General features: G+C 43.9%; 1 protein-coding gene across 1 annotated transcript in view; it reads right to left on the bottom strand.

Annotated features, from left to right (window-relative positions):
- The window catches only part of CCT7 (chaperonin containing TCP1 subunit 7), a 64,222-nt gene extending 41,678 nt beyond the window's left edge, over positions 1-22,544 (bottom strand). Inside the window, exons 1-8 of the mRNA XM_068127098.2 lie at positions 22,421-22,544; positions 22,047-22,200; positions 20,526-20,632; positions 15,780-15,905; positions 15,601-15,653; positions 15,277-15,448; positions 2,276-2,440; positions 535-723 (exon numbers count right to left, since the gene is read on the bottom strand). Coding sequence (XP_067983199.1) covers positions 535-723; positions 2,276-2,440; positions 15,277-15,448; positions 15,601-15,653; positions 15,780-15,905; positions 20,526-20,632; positions 22,047-22,200; positions 22,421-22,426 — 972 coding nt within the window. The 5' untranslated portion in view covers positions 22,427-22,544. The remainder of the gene's footprint in view (positions 1-534; positions 724-2,275; positions 2,441-15,276; positions 15,449-15,600; positions 15,654-15,779; positions 15,906-20,525; positions 20,633-22,046; positions 22,201-22,420) is intronic.
- Positions 22,545-22,738: the final 194 nt, after the last annotated feature.

Consider the following 22,738-nt stretch of genomic DNA (forward strand, 5'->3'; position numbering starts at 1 on the left):
TAAATACAGTGGGTTAGAAAGATTCTTCTTCATTTTGACAGACAGATGGAAGGAAGTACATAGCCAAATATTGAAGCGGCTTCACCACTTAAAATCCTTTAGCGTTGATTAAGTCAGCAGGATGCACAGTTGTATCGTGACATCTCAAAGCGACTTGAACATTGGCAGAAGAGTGTGGCCCGCAGTGGTGAATATGTTGAGAAATAAATATGCACCATGGTACAATAAAGATTGATGTTAGTATCTGTCTTTGTTTCATTCGTCGATCTTTACCTGTTTTGGAGAATAAAAATAAAAATAAAAAGAATAGGAGGAATTACTTTTCAACATGCCTTTGTGTGTGTGTGTATGTGTGTGTAGGTGTAGGTAATACAGTATTTAAATGTAATTTGTATCAATACGAGCTGTATCCTGAATAAACTTTCATTATTTGGACGATTAGAGCTCATTTGAACAACTTGTATGCCACAAAATAGAAACGTACAGCAAATAACAACTACATAAAAACACCCAAAACCAAGAGGGTTTTATTACCATCATGGTCCTGCGCAAGTCATCCTCAGCAACACGGCCGGCGCAGAATATGTCACGGTCAGCAAAATACTGCGTAGCCACATCACCGATGGCCAACCGAGATAGCACAACACGTGCGCCAGATGCAACAATCCTCTCCAGCTTATCGTACAAAATGGACCACTCTGCCTCCACCACAGCCTGGTATTCCTGATTGGTTCAAGTAGAAGTGAAAATACAGAAGGAGCTCAAAGTCTTATCACTACCAAAGAAAAGTCACAAATAGTACAGCGGATAACAGCATCAATTGTGCATTTTATGAGAAAAGCATGAAATTTTTAACATAGTTAGTGCATACCATTAGGTTTATTTTCAGATGTGGAGGGAAGTCAGATTTGACCTCTGAGGACCGTGAGAGGTCAAATCCAAAATGGCCGCCATTCCACCGAGTCTAATGTTCAAACGCGCTTAATTTTGGAACCAAATAGTGTAGAAAAACATTTTAGCTGTCATTTCCAACTAAATTGGGGATGCCTGGGAAACTTGGAAGTCTTCCCTAGAGGTGAATGATGCTTTCAATGAACTCCTAGGCATGCCAAGTGAGGTCAGTGAAGGCTCAATGTTACTGCTAGAGCGATTTGTGGTGCTGATGTACGACCGAACCAGTGAGAGCACGGAAGTGAATGATGCCATGAAACAGCTCTTCACACAGAAATGTAAAACTCCAGAGAACATTCCTCCAACCCAGGCAGCACTCAAGCAGCACATCAAGCGCACTTGCTACCAGGCCAACTGTTGTAACCAGGCATTGGTCATGGATCCAGAGATGCCAGACCCATCTGACTGGGGCTGGACAAAGGAGACAACTGGGTGGCAGCCTCTTTGGACCACTCTCCCTGAAGCATAAAAATCGTGCCATGAATTGATCGACTGTGGCTGCAAGAAAGGGTGCACTGGACGCTGCAAGTGTGCCAAAGCTGCATTCAAGTGCACTGCACTGTGCTTCTGTTCTGGAGACTGTTAGATTTAGATCATTACCAATTTTCATCATTGCACTTGATTTAATGTAAGCTTTTGTGGACATACTCGGTTAACTACAGTTATTTTTTCAGAGGTTATTGCATCATTCCTTGCAGTGTAAAACACTTTTTTTTTCATCATTTCTGGTCTTTGGGTGTTCTGTACCTATCCCTGTAACTGAAAAAATTAAGTTTTAAAAGTTCAAATGAACTTTTTCCAATAGCAGTTCCAACTGCAGTATCATAAAAATAGATATTTAACGTAATTTGACCTTGACCTAAATGCATGTCCTTGAGTTCTGGCGATCTCAAAAGTATCACCAAATGAATGGGCATCCCCAATTTAGTTGGAAATGACACCTATAATGTTTTTCTACACTGTTTGGTCCCAAAATTAAGCGCGTTTGAACATTAGACCCAGTGGACTGGCGGCCATTTTGGATTTGACCTCTCACAGTCCTCAGAGGTCAAATCTGACTTCCCTCCACATCTGAAAATAAACCTTATAATGGTATGCACTAACTATGTTAGAAATTTCATGCTTTTCTCATAAAATGCACAATTGTTATAATATGAGAGCTTATCCGCCGTACTAAAAACAGATACAAAATATGGCTAAACATCACCCAAATGTATTTGTGCACATCAAGTTTTAAAATTATTCTACAAATTTATAAACATCTGTACATCTTCCAATATGGCGAACAACCCACTGGAGACAGCTTATTTTCAATCTCCCGTACCTGCACAGATTTCAGACGGATCTCAGCATTCTCCTTCTCAGCCTTCAATTCAAGCTCAATATTCAGTAATGCGATGAGTGGGTTCTCGTAATGTTTGGGCTGCATCTCAAACCCAGCGTATGAGAAGGTCTTCTTGAAGGCTACGCCAGCCACGAGGCGTGAAGCCTGTTAAGACAATATAATAGCCATTATTAAATTACAGAAGATTAAGCACATCACCACATTTTTGCCTTGCTGCAGTGACAAGACAGTGATAAGAAAAAAAATCATACGTCATTTACCTAATGCAATAGTCTACAATTAAAAGTACTTTCGTATTTATGCTCGTTTAGCGCTCTAGCTCAGATTCCAATATCTGATAAATTGAAGAAGGAAGAGTGGAGGACAAGAGTTACCGACACTGTACAGCAATCTTCGAAATGTCAGATCTCAGGTACCGGTTTCCTAACAATACTAAAACTTGGCTTGGTGGTGGTTTGACTTGGTTGACTTCCGGAAAACCAAAACTCCCATTCAACCCTTGGTTATTCATGATGCTGAAGTTGAGATTGTTACTTCCTTTAAATATTTAGGCATACATATTTCCAATGACTAAGTGGGAGATAAACACCTATCACTCTGTGAAAAAGGCTCAGCAACGGTTCTTTCTTGGAAGGTTGAAAAGTTTTGGTGTCGGCAGTCCTGTGTTGATCAGGTTGTATCGCGCAGTGATAGAGAGTGTCCTTACACTGTCTTTCACTGTTTGGTATGGCAGCTCGATACAGGACGACCGATCTCAACTCGACAAGACAGTAAAGACTGCTTGTAACATTATTGGCTGTGACCTGCCTTCCATCAAGAGCCTATACTCCAGTCGAGTAGTGAAAAGAGCAAAGGCAATCATCTGAGATGAGTTCCACCCAGCGCATGACATTTTTGAACTTCTCCGTTTGGGTAAACATTATCGTTCCATCAAAACCAACTGTAATCGCTTGCATGGCAGCTTTTACCCAACTGCAATCCACACCCTCAATGAATCTGTGTCTAAAGTTTTCTGAACATCTAAACTCTAAAGCATGGTTATGGACACAGTCAACCCTCGTTAATCCGAACTACTTTGTTCCCAGCACCCCAATGTCGGACAAGCGAGATTGTCGGATAAACAATTTTGCGGATTAGAGGGATAAAATGAATGGCGGAAATCTGTTCATGGATGTTTTAGTCGGATAGTGAGATTTCCGGATTAAACGGGGTCGGATTAACGAGAGTTGACTGTATTTTAAACCATACCACTCATTTCATTTTCTCATCAAATGTTGTTTTAAGGCACTCTATTCACAATTACTGTATTTCTTTTTCAATGTAATTGTTTCAGCATGCTCTGTCAAAGGACTTCTCACTTGACATTTGTATGTGTATCACATATATATTTTGTGTGTATATATATATATATATATATATATATATATATATATATATATATATAACAATAAATTCATTATTATTTCATGCTTCTAACAAACACATTTCCTTAACATTGGAGATACAACTCAAGCTTCCATTTTGTCTATTGAATGAATATGGAATATGTACATTTGTCATCAATTAAAGTTTCAAAATCTGTATTGCATTTCCCCAGCCTGGCTAACAAAAGCTGTTTAAAAAGCAGCTCTGCGTATCCACTTACAAAGGGTGTTCAAAAGATTCTACAAACAACACTCAATTGGCCAAAACATAAACAAATAAAGATAAAAGGTATATGCACAAAAATACATATTGTAGTGTCCCCAGGGTTAAGACCCCAAGAGGACAAATGGCCAAAACGAGCTTCAACTCCAAGGCGTATACCCCACTTGGCGGTAATGACACGTGTGGGAAGGTTCGAGGTCTTACCAGATCGGGAACAAACACAGGGGTAAATCCGAACCCACAAACCCAAAAAAAAAAAAAAACTAACCAGGACGAGAAAAGTAAAAATCACAAATAATGAATTTATTAAGAATAATGAAAGCAATTAAAATAAATGTGAGGTAAGAACTAAAATTTCTAAATGAGGGACCCTCCACTCTGACATATACAAACAAAGGGAAAAATAAAAGAAAATAAATAATGGCCTTTTGTATAGTGCCGGCACTTATCTCTCTCAACGAGGTCGTGGAATGAAATGGCGGTTCAAGGTGTCCTGAAACCGCTCCAACAATGGTGCGCAGTCACTCTCTGCAGCGCCACGTATGTGAGGAAATCCGTGCGGTGCTCCTCCTTCGCTCCCCACTCAGTCCGAAGTGCCAAGAGCCCCACAAACTGTCGCCCCCCACCTTCTTCTCACGGTCAAACTGGCCACCAAGGCTAACACTGCTCTTTCTCAGCACCAACGCACCGAACCAGAACAGCCGCAGCAGAGTGACCCGAAGCACAAATCAAACCGTCTGCCACAAAGCCAGAACCAGACGACCGAGAGACCAAGATGGCGAGACGCGTCCCTTTCTCCTTCAGCTCTCGAATGTTCCACGCTGACGTCACACTCTGTCCAATCACCGAGCTCTACTCAATCATCCCTTCGCGCCTCCACTAATCTCAAAGGCTGGGGCGTGGCCTCCTAGTTACAAGTCGTCGGGGAAGGGGAGGGGGGGGGGGGGGGGGAGTCCAGTCATCATTCGGGAATGTCCGCATGACGTCGAAGGCCTTGAGGCAGGATTTACGTGCCAATCAGCAAATGTGCAGGGTGTTGGTTAGGCCTGGCGGCGTCGAGTCCATTTGTTATAGTTGTTGTTTGGCGGGCATTTTAATTGTAATAAAGACGGAGGGAAGATCACAGGGGAAATTACACACTTGGGGTTATCCTTAACCTTAAGCCCTACCTAATTAGCATAGCTCCACACCTCATATGGAGACACATATACGAGTCCCTACTTAGTTATATCGAGGTGGGTTCTTCTTCTTTGCGCCTCAGAGCATGCTAATATATACGATTCTATCTCGGCCAAGGCATTTCATTGTTTACCCCCCCCACAAATGTAACAATATGTACAAATATTGTCTTACTAATTATGGATATACTTGTATATTTAAAAAATAAAATATGTTAGCAGGTCTTAAACTATTGTATTTTTTTTGTTGAACCATTTGAACACCCCTTGTACTAAGTCACCAGCAATATTCATTGGATTGGCCTTAAAGAGTCAATATCCAAGCACATCTAAAGCACACAAATGGCTTTCAAAAAGTAAAAAAACATTTTAAAAATTATATATGGTAAGTCTGGCTGTCAAGCATGGAAAAATACACTCCAATACTGAATAGTGCAGGGGTTTGCATACAAGAATACACAAGTTTGAACCAGTACACGGTGTTCTAAGGTCATCCTTTTAGTATTAGCCTCGGAACTATACTGCATTGCCCTTGTTGTAGTTTGTCCCTTTCACCTGAGTAAAAAACCATGCTAAAGGAAGCGTAGACAGCTGTTATTGGCACATGAGAATTCCAAAGACATCAATCACTGACCACCAAGTGTGAAATTATGACAAAACTGAAGTAAGTTGTGAGCGTCATGACATCCACAGTAACAACAACAACATACAACATGCATTTTAAAGGCCATTTTCCCTGCTAGAGCGGGGGTTAGCCTTGCAGTCCCCATGACAATCTTGTCCATTTTGCCCTATTTTCTGCATCTCTCCTTGTTAACCCCCTTGCCCGCATTTCTTCTTCCACCATCTTTAGCCAAGTCTTTCTCGGTCTTCCCCGTCTTCTACTTCCTTCTACATTCATTTCCATCACTCTTCTCAACCAGTCACTTTCATCCTTCCTCAACACATGACCAAACCATCTCAACCTGTTCCTCTTCACAGCATCAATCACAGGCTCTATTCCCATCATCTTTCGCAATTCATCATTTGTCTTCCTCTCTCTCTCAACGATACTCCGCACATCCGTCGAACCATTCGCATTTCCACCCTTTCCAACCTTCGTTGCTGCTCTACGTTCATTACCCATGTCTCGCTCCCATAAATCATAACACTTCTCACACATGCAACATACACCTTTCCCTTCAGCTTCAACGACACTCCCCTCATCATCAGCACGCCACTCAATTCCCGAAACTTCTTCCATGCACATCTCACTCGAGCAACCGTTGCCGAGTCTGATCCACCTTCTCCATTCAGCATGTCTCCGAGGTAGCAAAATGTTTTCACACCTTCCAGCTTCACGCCGTCTCCAAGATCCAACTCAACATTTCCTCCATCTGCAGCTCCCTCTGTGCACACCTTACATTTGAATGTAGCTGCCACACTTGTTAATGACCCTCTCAGACCACTACATTTTTGATGAACCCACTCAGCGCACATTGTACACTGAATGGAGTTCACTCCGACACCCTTCCTACACACAGCACAGGGCCACTTCCCAGTTCTTTCCACCTCACTACATGCTTTACCACTTGCCATCACCTTCGTCTTTCCGATATTCACCTTCAGACCTTTTGTCTCCATACATTCCTTCCACGTGTTCATCTTTTCCTTCAGTCCATCCATACTTTCCGCAATCAACACCAGATCATCTGCATACAACAACTCCTGCGGTAAACCCTCCTTTACGTTCTGAGCCAGCACCTCCATCACAGCTACAAATAGTAGTGGACTTAGTACCGACCCCTGATGCACTCCCACCTTCACCTCAAACTCACCACTGTTCCCGTCCTTCGTCCTTACAGCTGTGCGCGCTCTTTGTGTACGATGTGTACGATGAAATCCACAGTGTACGATGTTAAATATGGCAAGGAGAAGTTCTAAATATTTCAATGAGCGATTCCCAAGTCAAGAAAGACTTAGATCACATGTGCTGTGTGAGCAGTTTTATAAACAAACTAGATGGTATTCATAGAATACTTATCCCACGCAGTCAACTTGGTACGAGCCAACTCTTCTGTTTTTTTTTTAAAGGTTTTTTTTTTTTCTTTGATCTAATATGGCTGCCAGACCACGTACAGATGATGTCATACATTTACATTCTCTAATTGTTGCATAGATCACACTCAAGAAAAATTGAGAAAAAAAAAAATTCATACCGATTGGATGAAGTTGGGTGTTTGTTAGGTTTAGGGTACTTGTCGAATATACATGTCGAATTATGACGTCATAACGAAGGCACGGATGACATCATCAACATATCTTATTCCCCATGGGGAATACTTGACAATGAGCCTTGTTTCAACTTTTTTCCATTGAGCGGTTTGGGAGATATAGAGGTGTAAGGTTTTTCCAAGATGGCACTTGTAACACGTGACCTATGACGTCATAATTAAGCCACCGATGACACAAGCATCAACATATGTTATTCCCCATAGGAGTTCTTTACAATGAGCCATATTTCAATTTTTTTCCAAGGAACGGTTTCAGAGATTTTGGAGGTGCAACGTTTTTCGATTTTTCCAAGATGGCGCCTGTACCACGTGACCTACGACGTCATAATTATCATCAAAATATTCTGCAGGAGGCGGCGCTCATATTCTGAAAAGATCATCTCCATCAGACTTGGTTGCAGAGGAAAAGATTTTTTTTCATTCTGATCAGATCAAGGGTTGTACTTGTCAAATTACGACGTCATAATGAAGGCACCAATGACATCATCATTAACATATCTTATTCCCCATGGTGAGTACTTGACAATGAGCCTTGTTTCAACTTTTTCCATTGAGCGGTTTGGGAGATAGAGGTGTAAAGTCTTTCCAAGATGGCGTCTGTACCACGTGACCTATGATGTCATAATTATGAGTAAAAAAAAATTATACAGGCAGAGGTGCTCCTATGGTAAAATGTCGTGTCAATCAGACCAACGGTTGCCGAGAAAAAGAATTTTTTAAATGCAGACATGTACGCCACACATACACACATACGCACCCGAATGCCTAACCCTGCTTTTCGCTTTGCGAGCGCAGGGCAACAAGGGGGTTAGGTTCCTGAGCTTGGATAAAACATTGAGGAAGGTGGGCAGCAGTCAAAAATAATCACAATTGAAACTAGAACAGCACTCGGTAGAGTGCATACCTCTGCCAGGTTGAACAGTTTAGGTTTTCTATCCCACTGATAGTCCAGATCTGGCGAGGACCTCAACCAAAATCTAATTGGCTTGCTCTCACCACCTAACCAAACTTATCTACCTAGTTTTGTCATAACTCTTCCACAACTGTTTGAAATATCATGCTATATATCGATTTTGGCCCCATCTCTCAATGGTGAAGAATCGCAGATTTTTTTTTTTTAATTCTCGTGTCCGGATCCAGATCTTCACCAAAATTGAATTTGTCCTTGTTGCCCACCCAACCTGCCCACCAAATCTCGTCCGCATTCGGCTACAACTTTTTAGATATCCCGCTCACAGACAGAAGTGAAAACATAACCTCCATTCACCTTTGGTGGCAGAGGTAATGTGTGTAGTGTGTGTGTATATTTATATATGCTTTACGATGAAGTCTCCTGCTGTGTTGTAAAGCATATTAAATATTCAGAAGCGATTAAACCTGCCCCCTCACCCCACCATTCCTACCCTATTAAAAACTCTTATAAATTGTTTTCCCTTGTAATCTGTTGATGTGTTTCTTTTACAAATCGTACTGCCTTTCTGTAAACCAGTGAATAAATAAAATTAAAAGAATTACTTTTGTCTATCATTTAACACTTTGGCACCATTACATTGTTGAGGTGGTGAGAACCAACCAAAGGATCGCGTGCGAGACCATCATTGCTCAGCTCAAAAACAGTGATAACTAAAATTGGTACGTAAGAAGTTTCCCACGATTGGTCAAAACTGCAATATTTATGGGTTCACTGTATAGTAATACTTCTCAAAGCAATAGAAAATGTATAATAATACATGTAAGGGATACAAACAACCACAGCCATGACATTACAAAAAAAGAAAGAAAAAAAAGAAGCCCTTTCACCATTTTACATCAGGATTTGGAGATAGACATGCAATATGGCTGTGAAGTGCAACATGCTGCCTTTTGATTAAACTAATCAGCAAGAGACGGCAAGGCATTTTAAATATATTGTTACAGACGCGGTTGTGGATGTTGGTTTACCGAGCGGTTTGGTATGACCGCGTCTGCACGTTTACCCGATTATACTCGAACGTTGGCCGAGTCGCGCTACGCTAAATCAATTGAGGAAAAGGACACAACGGCTGGGGTAAAATGACACGACACCAAGGGTTCAGTTCTCAAGACCTCCGGAGGAGGTTATAATATTGCGGAAGGTCAGATTACAGGGATGAGAGAGACAGCATAGTAAGATAGGCACTTAATTACGGTCTTATAATAGCCCCGACAGACGACAGATAAACAGGACAAAACTGACTCACACGGGGATTGATGGCAAGGAAAGCGGGTAGTCGATGGCTCAAGGTGCACCTTGGCTCAGGGACAGAATCGACCCGGTCCGGTCCAGTAGATGCGGGGAGGTCGCTCAGCGCTCGGAGGTCGCGACTTGTCTCTTCTTCAAGCTCGGGGCGCATCTGACGTCACGTCCGGTCAGTCGCTGCGTATATCCGGCGGGGAGTGACACGCCCTCGGCTAGTTAGCTCCGCCCCAGATGGAATCGGTCCGCCCTTCTTATTGGGTGCGGGGGGGTTACCGGGCTCCGCCCTTGACGAGGAGCTGACAGTGAGCCCCTTCGTGGTAACCCCGTCGGAGCGCATGGTCAATGGCGGCTAACCAAGCCGGTGTGAGGACGCACACTCCCCGCACGCCGTTGTTGTAGTTGTTGTTGTTGTTGTTGTTTCATGGGGAAGATGGGAGGAGGTATGGGGAGGTCCTAAACTCACTACTGGTGCCATACGATCACATTCTGGTGCAACGAAGAGTCAGAATTAATGGAAACGAGTCCTTAACTGACATAGACTAAGAATAACTAGCAAGATGTCCGAAAGTTGTCTACGTGAGATGCGGTGGACCTGGGCACGACATTTAATGGGGGAAAAAGGGGAAGGTCGGTTCTACAGAGTGTTATTTACAGGCAATGGGACTAGGGAATGGGGGATTGGGGATAGTTGGGGAGTATTGGGGAAATAGGGGAATATTTACAAGCGGATATGGAGGCCAAATGCCATATCCGCAACAATATATACAGTATATATACGTATACAGACGGCATTTAATATGGAATATTTTTTTTGTGGGGGTGAACTTACTTTTCAAGATGCCTTAGAACCAAAAGTTCATTGGAATTATGTTGAAATTATTCTAGATTTTGTTAATGTGACCTTTAAAATAAACAAAAACCACATTTGACATTTCGAAGCAAATAAATTGATCCTTGAAAGTGATGTAAACTGATATCGAACTCAATTCACGGACAGTACTGTGTTAAACTTCTGTACGTTTTCCAGAAGTATCTCTTTATTTTGCACATTAGCCAAAAAAAATTTCAACAAAAACAAAAGCTAAATTATGACTGGGATTACAGACAGTAAAATTACAGTTCATTACTTCGTGTAACCCCCACGAGCATTCAGGAGAGCACGTACACGTCGAGGCATGCTGTTCACGAGATTTGCCAAGGTTTGGACAGGAATCGCTTGCCATGCAGTGACAATAGTCTGCTGCAATGCACGCACAGAGGTAGGCTGCTGGTCCAAGTTGTCGATTTGACGCGTTAATTCTGCCCACACGTTCTCTATCGGATTTATATCCGGGGACATGGCACGCCACTCCATATGCTCTACACCACGGTCAGCAAGAAAGTGTTGGATCATGCGAGCACGATGACGCCGTGCATTGTCATCTTGGAAGACAAAGTTTCCTCGAAAGGCTGCACGAGCAAATGGAAGCAATGTTTCTTCCAGAATGACCCTGTACTTGAACTGGTTCAGGTTTCCATTCAGAACAACCAGGTCAGTTTTGCCCCCTGCATGAAAAGCAGCCCAAACGGTCACCCCACCATCTCCAGCTTGGACTCTTGGCACTATACAATCTTCGTTGTGGGCTTCATGCACTTGTCTGCGCACTCGGACACGGCCATCTTGACGATAGACCAGAAATCTAGACTCGTCACTGAAGGTCACGTGATTCCAGTGTCCTGGCTGCCATTGACGGTGCTCTCTGGCCCACTGCAATCGGCGCTGGCGGTGTTGTCTGGTCAGGCGTGGCTTTCTCAGGGGACGCCTGGCACGATAGCCTGCTTGAACCAGTCGTTGGTTGACTAGCCTTCTGGATACAGGCACATTTGTCAGTTGCTGCCACTCAGCCTTAAGCCGATTAGCTGACTTGGTACGGCCATTGCAGACTAACCGGTGCAGCTGGCGATCATCTCTCCTTGTGGTTCTGCGTGGACGTCCTGGCCTCGGTATTGGAGTAAGGACACCCCTCTGAGCATTTCGTTTCAGGATCTTTGACACCTGACCTTGAGTGATGCCATACTGCTGAGCAATAGCACGCTGTTTCATGCCAGAATTTTGTAAAGCCAACACTCCATGACAAACAGTATTGTCAAGTTGACGGACCATCTCCAGAAGAAGCGGCAATAACTTTTGTGGACATGCAGCAGTTGTTTTCCACCAATACAGAACGCAACAACCCTTATATACCCGATTGTGAAGCCAATCGTCAAATGTACCTGTCCTTACATTTTGTCACGCCACCTGTGATATAATCCTGTTATTGACTTCTTGCTGAGAAAGACAATCAGTGACATGGTTCTTTCAACAAAGACATCACCGAAGGGCAAAATAAACTCACCAGATTGATATACTGAGTTCAGAAAGTAAACCCGTCAAGGAAAAAAAAAATTTCCATATTAAATGCCAAGTCTGTTTACGTATATATTTATATATATATAATTTTATATATATATATATATATATATATATATATATATATATACAGTGGAACCTTGACTTACGAGTGCCCCAACTTACGAGTTTTTCGAGATACGAGCCGTCGCTCCGGCGGTTTATTGCTTTGAGATGCGAGCCGAGATCCGAGTTACGAGCTTTCGCCACCCGGTCACGTGGTTATCTTGCCGTTCAAGTACAGTATCTCTGTCGTATAGCGCTGCATTTTAGTTTTCGCATTTCGGTTATTTTGAGTTTACGCCGCCAGGTGGGTTCCGGTCACGTGGTTATCTTGCCGTGCACGTACAGTACGTATCTCTGTCGTATAGCGCTGCATTTTTTTTTTTCGCATTTTGGTTATTTCGAGTTCACGCCGCCAGGTGGGTTCTGGTCACGTGGTTATCTTGCCGTGCACGTACAATACGTATCTCTGTCGTATAGCGCTGCATTTTTTTTTTCGCATTTTGGTTATTTCGAGTTCACGCCGCCAGGTGGGTTCTGGTCACGTGGTTATCTTGCCGTGCACGTACAGTACGTATCTCTGTCGTATAGCGCTGCATTTTTTTTTTCGCATTTTGGTTATTTCGAGTTCACGCCGCCAGGTGGGTTCTGGTCACGTGGTTATCTTGCCGTGCACGTACAGTACGTATCTCTGTCGTATAGCGCTGCATTTTTTTTTTCGCATTTTGGTTATTTCGAGTTCACGCCGCCAGGTGGGTTCTGGTCACGTGGTTATCTTGCCGTGCAAGTACAGTACGTATCTCTGTCGTACAGCGCTGCATTTTTTTTTCGCATTTTGGTTATTTCGGAAAATTTCTTAGTTTTAACCATGGGGCCTAAGAAAGTGAGTGGCAAGTGCAGTGCTGAGAAGAAGAAGAGGATGATGTGCTTGGATATAAAACACGCAATCGTCGAAAAACATGAGCGGGGTGTCGAGGAGGACGTATATAACGGCAGAGGAGAAGAGCATGCCAGGCCACAACTTGTTCAGAATGCCGGCGATAGCTCGCCTTCTCTTTGTGGAAAACACGGTGAGATCCTTAACATCCAACAACTAATGGGACGCAAACGGGGCGCCCAGTTTAGCGGTACACACATTGATGAATCACCCTGCCTGTGATTCACCCATGACAGGTTATAGCTGGGTCGGGATTCAAACCCAGGCTGGACAGTTTAGACTTTAGAGTCAAGTGTGCGTACCTCCAGTCCAGGCCATCCTGCCAACTTGTATGCTGCATACAGGTGAAATATAAAGCGCGAGATATTTTTATATATACTGTATATTTAAAAAAAAATTGGTGTGGTTTTTGGCGGGCTGGAACGGATTAATAGCATTTCAATGCATTTCAATGGGGGAAATTTGATTTGAGATACGAGCAATTTGAGTTACGAGCTCGGTCACGGAACGAATTAAACTCTTAAGTCAAGGTTCCACTGTATATATATATATATATATATATATATATATATATAGTTACGGATTCGGGGGTCGGCTCTCCCCTTATCAAGGGGGAGGGGGGTCAATCCCCTTGTCCTTTAAGCTGGCCATCCCTGGAGTCCTTGAGCTATTACATCACTTCCGGTCAGCGCTGAATAGGGTGGTCGGCCAAATTGTTCCTATTACCTAATAACCAGCGCCTTCTGGGAAGCGAGGAAATGAGCCCCACTTGAGCCGCGGCGTTAATGGACACGCCGAGCGAAGCGAGCCGCGACTCAGGCCGTTAAAGACTAACCCGATTATAGCGGTTCCGAAATCGTGCCACAGGTACTCAATGGAAAGAAAGGACGGAGGCGATCGGATTAGGGAAAAACCAAGAAATAACAAGGTGATTTATTTACAATCAAAAAGAAGAGGAAAGGAAAGAATGTACAAGAAGAAGAAGAAGGAGAAGGACACAGGGCAGGCTTAACTACCCAGTCTTAACTTGCAACCCCGGACAAACATACACACTCACACGGGGATGGTAGCTGGTAGGGCGGAAGGTCCAGGCGTTGGGGTCCGGCTCCAGGTGTCGCCCCGGTTCCGTGGGCGAAAACTCGGCAGGCAGCTAGCGCATTTGCAATGAGTGCCGCCGTATCTCCTCTCTCGCCATATATCTTCTCTTACAAGAGCGCCGCTGAGCAGGTCCTCGCAAGTCCGTATGCGCAGTTCACCCCGAAGAAGTCCGTGAAAGAACTCCGTTTGTAATGCACGCTGCCGACCAAGTCCGTATCAAAAGGCAGTCCGTGGCGCAGTCCGTGAAAGGGCTTTGCGCTCGCGCTTATATATCCCGCTTCAAGATCACTACGCCAGCCAAAAAGCCACGCCCTTCGGCGAGCTCACCTCAGCCCTGGTTGGCTGGTGGGGGCTTACCGGCCTCGCCTTTGATGACGAGTTGACGTGGCCACACCTTGTTCCTGGCGCTCCGCCCCCTTCTTCCTCGAGCCGACCGCATGGTCAATGGCGGCGCCTGTGCGTACGCTAACCACGGCGCGTAACAGAATTGGAGAGAGAGGTCGCAAAAATGGACGAAAGGGCCTACTCCTTATTTGATTGATGCAACGCAGATTCAACTATTGGAAACACAGCCTTAACTAACACATAATAAGGAAATAACTGAGTTCCTATGCTGGCCTACGTGTGGCTTGGGGACTAACTAAGGGTGCAACCTTTAACTTTATTAAATGATGGGATATTTACAAGTTATTTACAACAAATGTGGCTTCTAAAACCGCAACACTATATATAGTATATATATCAAATAAAGAACTGAACCCAACCTGAGCAACGTGGTAAATGGCCAATACAATGGCTAAGCTATGTCAGTTTGCTCTCACAAACAAACCCACCCACCTCCACGTATTAATTTATACAATGTTAAAATTTCCAAACTGTGACGATTGATTTCAATGTATACTCCACTCCCATAGCAAACAGCTTCACTATAGACTACTCAAGACCAGCCTTGATGGGCCCAAATGACACTAGTACCAATATTGTCAAATTATCTTGCTTCTCATCTTTGTTTTCACTCAAGGCTGTCTTGCATCTCATTGGAAGCAAACACCATCTTTATTTGCTCCATCACATCTTCAATAAACTCCAGACAAAGCAACAAAATAAGATGGCATAATTTGCATCACATGTTTGACATTTTAGTTGCTCTATCCCATCCATCTAGTCAGCTCTATTGGATCCCATTATCGAGCAGTACCTCAACGTCTCCCCCTTGAATTTTCTTGATGCCGATCATGTTGAGGGGCAGGTGTTCATCCAACATGCCAACAGCTTCCACCACAAGGTCGGCAAAAAACTCCTTCTGCCGAGCTACAAGTTTTGAGCTGAGAGCAGTCTCCGCACATTGCCGCAGTAGGTGCACAAACTCTCTATGCAGGCAGTCACAGACAAAAAAAGCAATCTTCATGTCATTCCATGAATGGTTGTTCATAAATCATTTTACCAACAATGATAAAAAAGTAAATGCAAAAAGTATCCAGAAAATATTTTTAAATTCCTAGTTTATGTGACGTTGACTTACTCTTTATCATCCGTCTTTACCTTCACAGCAATCTCCAAAATATGCTTCACAGCCTGAATAAACAAAATAGATTAATATTTGTCTCTGTATCTGTATTTAATTATTTATTGATATAAATCGGTAACTTGAGCCTACGAGAAGGTAGCGAATGGCAATTAGGAATTCCTTCGTCTTTATACCAGGGTGGCACCCTTCCGATATGCACGGATGATCAACTGTGGATGGATTCCTTCTTCAACGTGTGGCTTGGCTTGTTTAAGTAACTCTGCAGCCAGAAGGGTTACTGTGGTAGTTCCATCTCCTACCTAACACACAACCACACGAAAACACAAAATAAAATTAGGATCAAATACAAGAGCGAAGTCGATGATGTGCCATCACAAATCCCATGCCTCCTACCAAAAAAAAAGTTGAACAAGAAAGAGCAATCAGAGACTTCAGGCCCTCGCCAGGACGTGTTTTCAGTGGTTTTTAAGGCTTTTGTGTTAAAACAAATATGGTGGCTGAACCACGTGACCAATGACGTCATCATTATTGTTTTTCTCCCACAATTTTTCCCCAGATGATGCTCAATAAATTTCATCTTCATTGGATGAAGTTTTGTATTTGTCGAATTATGACGTCATAATGAAGGCACGTATGACATCATCAACATATTTTATTCCGCATGGAGAGTTCTTTACAATGAGCTATGTCTCAATTTTTTATATGCAGCGCTTTCGGAGATATAGAGGCGCAAAGTTTTTTGGGTTTTCCCAAGATGGCACCCATACCACATGACCTATGATGTCATAATTATCATTAAAAAATAAATTCTACAGGTGGAGTTGCACCTATGGTGTAAATTTCCTGTCAATCGGACCAACGGTTGCAGAGAAAATCCTATTTATTCTGTGCGGACAAAAACAGACAAACAAACAAACGGACTCAAATGCAATACCCTCTCCTCTGGCGAGGGTAAATATGGCAAAAAGTTAAAACAAAACAGATCCAATATCAAATTTTGAGTAAAAACTTTTCCCTGTTTTGACCCATGACCCAATGTTGCAAACACAGTTTCATTTAAAAATGATTAGAAATGTGCCCGTAATTGCATTTTTAGTTATTTGACCTTTTGACCACACCCAAAGGGGTGGAGCCGAAATTATACTGCTCTTACACCTTTGTGTAAAGTTTTTCAAAACATAGGGCAAAATGGAGAAGAATGTCATGGGGCCCGGCCCGCAAGGCTAACCCCCGCTCTAGCAGGGGAAATGGCCTTAAAATGCCTGTTGTTACACCTTTGTGCAATGGGATGATCATTTCTGCACAACCATTTAGAAGATAGCATGACAGATGTACAGATTACAATATTCTCCCCATTCTCTTTTGAAAAGTGTAAGGAAACTAGAACGGCACTCTTTATGGCACATACAGTCACGTGAAAAAGTAAGTACACCCCATGCAAAGTTTTGACTTTTTCAACATATTTCAACATACAGCTATTTGATCTTCATTTCAACAATATTGATAGATAAAGGTGATATAATATAACAAATATCATGAAACATTTACATTTTGTAGTCCATTGTATCTATCTATAATTCCAGTAATCTCTGTATGTCTGTATGTCTGTGTGTCTGTGACCGCTGTTTCTCGACAACCACGGGTCCGATATACTTGAAACTTGCCAGGTATATTGCTGGGGACCCGAGGATGTGCCTTTTCAAGGTTTCATATTAATCGGACAAGTAGTTACCGAGCTATGTCCAAAAAACGATTCAACCAATCAGAGAGCAGCGAGTTATCACGTGTGCCGAACGTGGCGAACAGACTCTGCCTCGGACGGCACATTTGAGAGCGTATTCATTTATTTCACGTTGGCAAACTATGTTGCCGCTATGTTGGCGTTAAACTATGTTTTAAAACTAATTAAAACTAATTTGCGATTCTTTCGCTTTCCTGCGCGTTTGTGCACGCTATGGCGATTTCTTTACCAAACTCCGCAAGCCGTTCGCTTTGGACCAAACCATTTCATGTAAATAGAGGGGGGGGGATTGTCACCGTACTCGCAAGCCGTTCGCTTTGGACCAAACCATTTCATGTAAATAGAGGGGGGGGGGGGGGATTGTCACCGTACTCGCAAGCCGTTCGCTTTGGACCAAACCATTTCATGTTAATAGAGGGGGGGGATTGTCACCGTACTCGCAAGCCGTTCGCTTTGGCTTTGCGAATGGACCAAACCATTTCATGTAAATAGAGGGGGGGGGGATATAATTTTAGATATATATATAGTACGGGCACGCCCTAGTAATTTAAATAAACATAAATGCAAATTTTGCATGTGGAAAAAGTAAGTACACCCCTACATTTACCACTACTTCAAATACCTAAAATTAGAATCAGGTGCACCAGCTCAGGTGCAAATGATTAGAACATCGTTGGAGAGGATCTTGGAGGAACCGCCAACTTGTTCAGGTCAGGCCGCCCCAGCAAGTTCAGCCCGAGAGCAGACCGCAAGATGCTGAAAGAAGTCTCTAAGAACCCCCAGAATGTCATCACGGGACCTACAGGTAGCTCTTGCCACTGTTGATGCCAAAGTGCACGAGTTTACCATTAGAAAGAGACTGCACAAATTTGATCTACATGGGAGGTGTGCCAGGAGGAAACCTTTGTTGTCCAGAAAGAACATCAGGGCAAGACTAAAGTTTGCCAATGAACACCTAGGCAAAGACCAGCACTTCTGGAACAATGTGCTCTGGATAGATGAGTCATAGGTAGAGCTATTTGGCCACAGTACCAGAAAACATGTTTGGCGAAAACCAAAGACAGCATTTGACCACAAGAACCTGATACCAACTGTAAAGCATAGTGGTGGAAATATTATGGTTTGGGGCAGCTTTGCTGCATCAAGGCCTGGGCAGCTCACCATCATAGAATCCACAATGAATTCTTCATTGTACCAGAGGGTGCTTGAGGATAATGTGAGGCCATCTGTCGCAAAGTTGAAGCTCAACCGAAGGTGGACCTTGCAACATGACAATGACCCGAAACATACCAGTAAATCCACCAACGAATGGCTGAAAAGAAAGAAATGGAAGGTTCTGGAATGGCCAAGTCAAAGCCCGGATCTAAATCCCATCGAGACGTCGTGGGGGGATTTGAAACGAGCTGTGCATGCAAGAAACCCCTCAAACATCGCACAGCTGAAAGAATTCTGCATGGAGGAGTGGGCAAAAAATTCTCCCAGTCGATGTCAGAGACTTGTAGACAGTTATAAGAAACGCCTACTTGAGGTTGTTTCTGCCAAAGGGGGCAAAACCACCTATTAGAGCCAAGGGTGTACTTACTTTTTCCACAAGCGAAATTTGCATTTATGTTTATTTAAATTATACAATGGACTACAAAATGTAAATGTTTCATGATATTTGTTATATTAAATCACCTTTATCTATCAATATTGTTGAAATGAAGTTCAAATAGCTGTATGTTGAAATATGTTGAAATATGTTGAAAAAGTCAAAACTTTACATGGGGTGTACTTACTTTTTCACGTACCTCCGCCAGACTGAACAATTTACGTTTTGGAACCCACCGATAGGCCGGATCTAAATCCGGACTTGAACCAAATTCTAATCGGCTGGTTCACCTACCCAAATCATCCACCAAGTTTTGTCATAATCTGTCCATAACATTTTTAGATATTGTACTATATATAGTTTTTGTCCCTATCTCTCTGTGGTGAAGAATCACTTTAACAGGTCAAATAATTTATAGTATGCGGATCTCGATTTTCACCAAAATCGAACCAATTCGTCATCACACAACCAACCTGTCCACCAAATTTTGTCCGAATCCTTCCATAGCTTTTTGAGATATCCCGCTCGCAGACAGGCATGAAAACAAATGATACAATGAAATTATGTCATACTAGCCAAAAATGGCCTCTAAAGGTGTTTTTTTTTGTTGTTGTTGTTTTTTTTTTAGCAGGAGTACCCGGCATTGTCGGAGGGGGGGAAGAGGGGTGGGGTGGGTGGCTTTGACAGGACTCTCCGTTTTGGGGAAGGGGGGGGGGGGGGAGGCGGGGGAAGGGAAGCAGGAAAATTTTTCCCATGCAAAGAGTGCTTCATAACCTCAGTGTAGCCCAGGTAAAAAAGGAAATTGTAATACCCTCTGCCACCATCACCAGGTGATGCTACACGGTACACATTTACATGGAGAATTTACGCCCCTCTCCCGGTCACCACACCCCCGAGTGAGGCCGCGGCCACATAGCCTATGTCACCACCCAGACAATGTTGTATTTGTATTTGTACCCCAAGTAAGGTATATAAGTGTTTATAGCTGGAGTACCCAGCGTTGCTCAACCAAAAAAGAAACATTAACATCTTTGAAATGAGGGCAAATATAATGTAAAAGCAATTACATCCAAATCAGAATCTATCACAAACATCAAATAATTATTTTACCTAGTCGATGAATATATTGCTGGTAAATGTGCTGTTCATCACGTTTCTGAGTTAAGTTTGATGACGTTCAGGAAAAAGAAGAATCCTTACCCCCAACTTCGACCGCTTCCAGAATAGTTTTATTATTTGTGTTCAAATGTCTGGTGATTGTTTTGTATTTATTTATGGGACTGTGTTCTTGTATATAACTGTCATTAATCAAAAAGGCGTATGCACTATAGAGAAATTTTTTTTAAAATAAGAAAACGAACTTTTTTTTCCCCCAAAATATTTTTTTGCCTAATACACTCCCAATAACTCACTGATGAACCTCTGAAAGTTTGACAAAGATCCGTTCAGCCATCTCTGAGAAAATTGGCGACACAGACAGACCAACAGCTCTCTTATATAGTAGAAACGGCAAATGTCCCCAGCAACCTCCACCTTATATCAATATTTCTGCACAAACTCAGAGCTTATTTCCTCCAATAGTTGTACCTCTGCATCTTGTGCTCTGGCGATGTCTACAAGTATCTTTGCAGCAGGATGTACCACATCAAGAAGTTTCAAAATGGTCGCGCCATCATTTGAGATCGTCGATTTGCCTATGCAACGTCAAACAAAGCATCAAGAAAAGTAATATATTAGAGGCAAAGATTTCATCTAAATTTTAAGCTACACACTGCCAAGCCAATAAAACATCAATACTGTATAATATTGTGCTATAAATTAAATTCTTATTCAAAGGAATGCATATTTAATGGTGCAAGCTGCGAGCCTGCGGGGACCCGGAATGCGAGCCGGCGGGGTCCAGGATCGCGAGTCTGTGGGGTTCGGGACTGCGAGCCTTTGGGGTTCGGGACTGCAAGCCGGCGGGGTCCAGGATCGCGAGTCTGTGGGGTTCGGGACTGCGAGCCTTTGGGGTTCGGGACTGCATGCCGGTGGGGTCCGGGATCGCGAGTCTGTGGGGTTCGGGACTGCGAGCCTGTGGGGTCCTGGACCGCGAGTCTGTGGGGTCCGGGATTGCTAGCTGGCGTGGTCCGGGATCGCGAGCCTGTGAGGTCCGGGACTGCGAGCCTGTGAGGTCCGGGACTGCGAGCTGGTGGGGTCCGGGACTGCGAGCCGGCGGGGTCCGGGACTGCGAGCCGGTGGGGTTTCAGGACCGCGAGCCGGCGGGGTCCGGGACTGCGAGCCGGCGGGGTCCGGGACTGCGAGCCGGCGGGGTCCGGGACTGCGAGCCGGCGGGGTCCGGGACCATGAGTCTGTGGGGTCCGGGACTGCGAGCCTGTGGGGTTCAGGACTGCTAGCTGGTGTGGTCCGGGATCGCGAGCTTGTGGGGTCCGGGACTGCTAGCTGACGGGGTCCGGTACTGCGAGCCTGTGGGGTCCGGGATTGCTAGCTGGCGTGGTCCGGGATCGCGAGCCTGTGGGGTCCGGGACCGTGAGCCTGTGGGGTCTGGGACCGCGAGCCTGTGGGGTCCGGGACTGCTAGCTGGCGGGGTCCGGGACTGCGAGCCGGCGGGGTTTCAGGACCGCGAGCCGGCGGGGTCCGGGATCGCGAGCCTGTGGGGTCCGGGATTGCTAAATGGCAGGGATATAAAACATGTTCGCCAGTTTGAGATATGGAATACAACAAATCAATGGATTACACTGCAAAGATTGGGATTTTGAAAAACTTTTTTTTACCCACAAGCCCTTGGCTGTCATGACCAGCACACCATGAGCCATGAGGTAAAGCAATATCGGCCACATCGATAAAGGGATTTTGCAGCTACATAACATAACATCCCAATAAAATAAATGACAAGACAGATGAAAGGTGTCGTGAGGGTCAGGCACCAGTCCAAGGTATGGGGAACGCGTTCCATCACATTTACAAGATCAGAGAGACATTCGGGTAAACACGAGCGGGTCGCCATGAATGAGTGGGTCTATCTTTAAACCTCTACGAACCCAGGGCATTGCGAGCAGATTTACCAGACTGCATTTGGCGAGACAACATCGAGCAATATTAACGAACCACTGGAGTCCATAATGAGCTTGTCCATGCCCCGGGGGCCGAGGGTCGTGCGGACCGCCTCAGCCACCACCTGACACGCACTGATGTTGCTGACCAGCTGTGGGATACCCTGGCTCGAGTCCGTGCCCTCCTTCAGGAGGATGATGGGAGCGTTCTGCACCACAGCAAACACATTACCGGTCACGTAAAAAATACTGTACAATGATCGATTCCGTTGCCAAAGCATTGTCGTATACATCACGTCTCACTGAATGGAAATACATTCAAAATAACCTTTACAAACGTGTACCGTGCTACATCTCTAACTGTGAAGTTACTACCAATAAAAATTGCGGCCTCAAACAATAGGATCACACTGGATTGCAAACTCTTACCATCATTTTTGCGGGCAACTGAGGTCTGAGTCTGAGCTCGAGCTGAGGAAAGCACACCAGAACTCCCACAATGCAACGCGCACGCTTCGAGATTATTCTTCAATCCAAGTACCGTTATGTAGTGGGACGGTAAAAGTTTAAATTGCGACACGTAATCAGATTATATGAAATGTGCTTCATTTTTTAACGATAAACTTAAATCAAGTTTGGGTAGAATAAATATTTCCTGTGTTTGTGTTACACCGCCGAAATGATTCGTCGTCGCTTACACCGCCAGATTTTCTTTCTCACACGGTAAATGGCACGGAGCAAATAACG

Source organism: Myxine glutinosa, chromosome 1 (assembly GCF_964187855.1).
Source record: "Myxine glutinosa chromosome 1, kmMyxGlut1.1, whole genome shotgun sequence".
Taxonomy (NCBI): Eukaryota; Metazoa; Chordata; class Myxini; order Myxiniformes; family Myxinidae; genus Myxine; species Myxine glutinosa.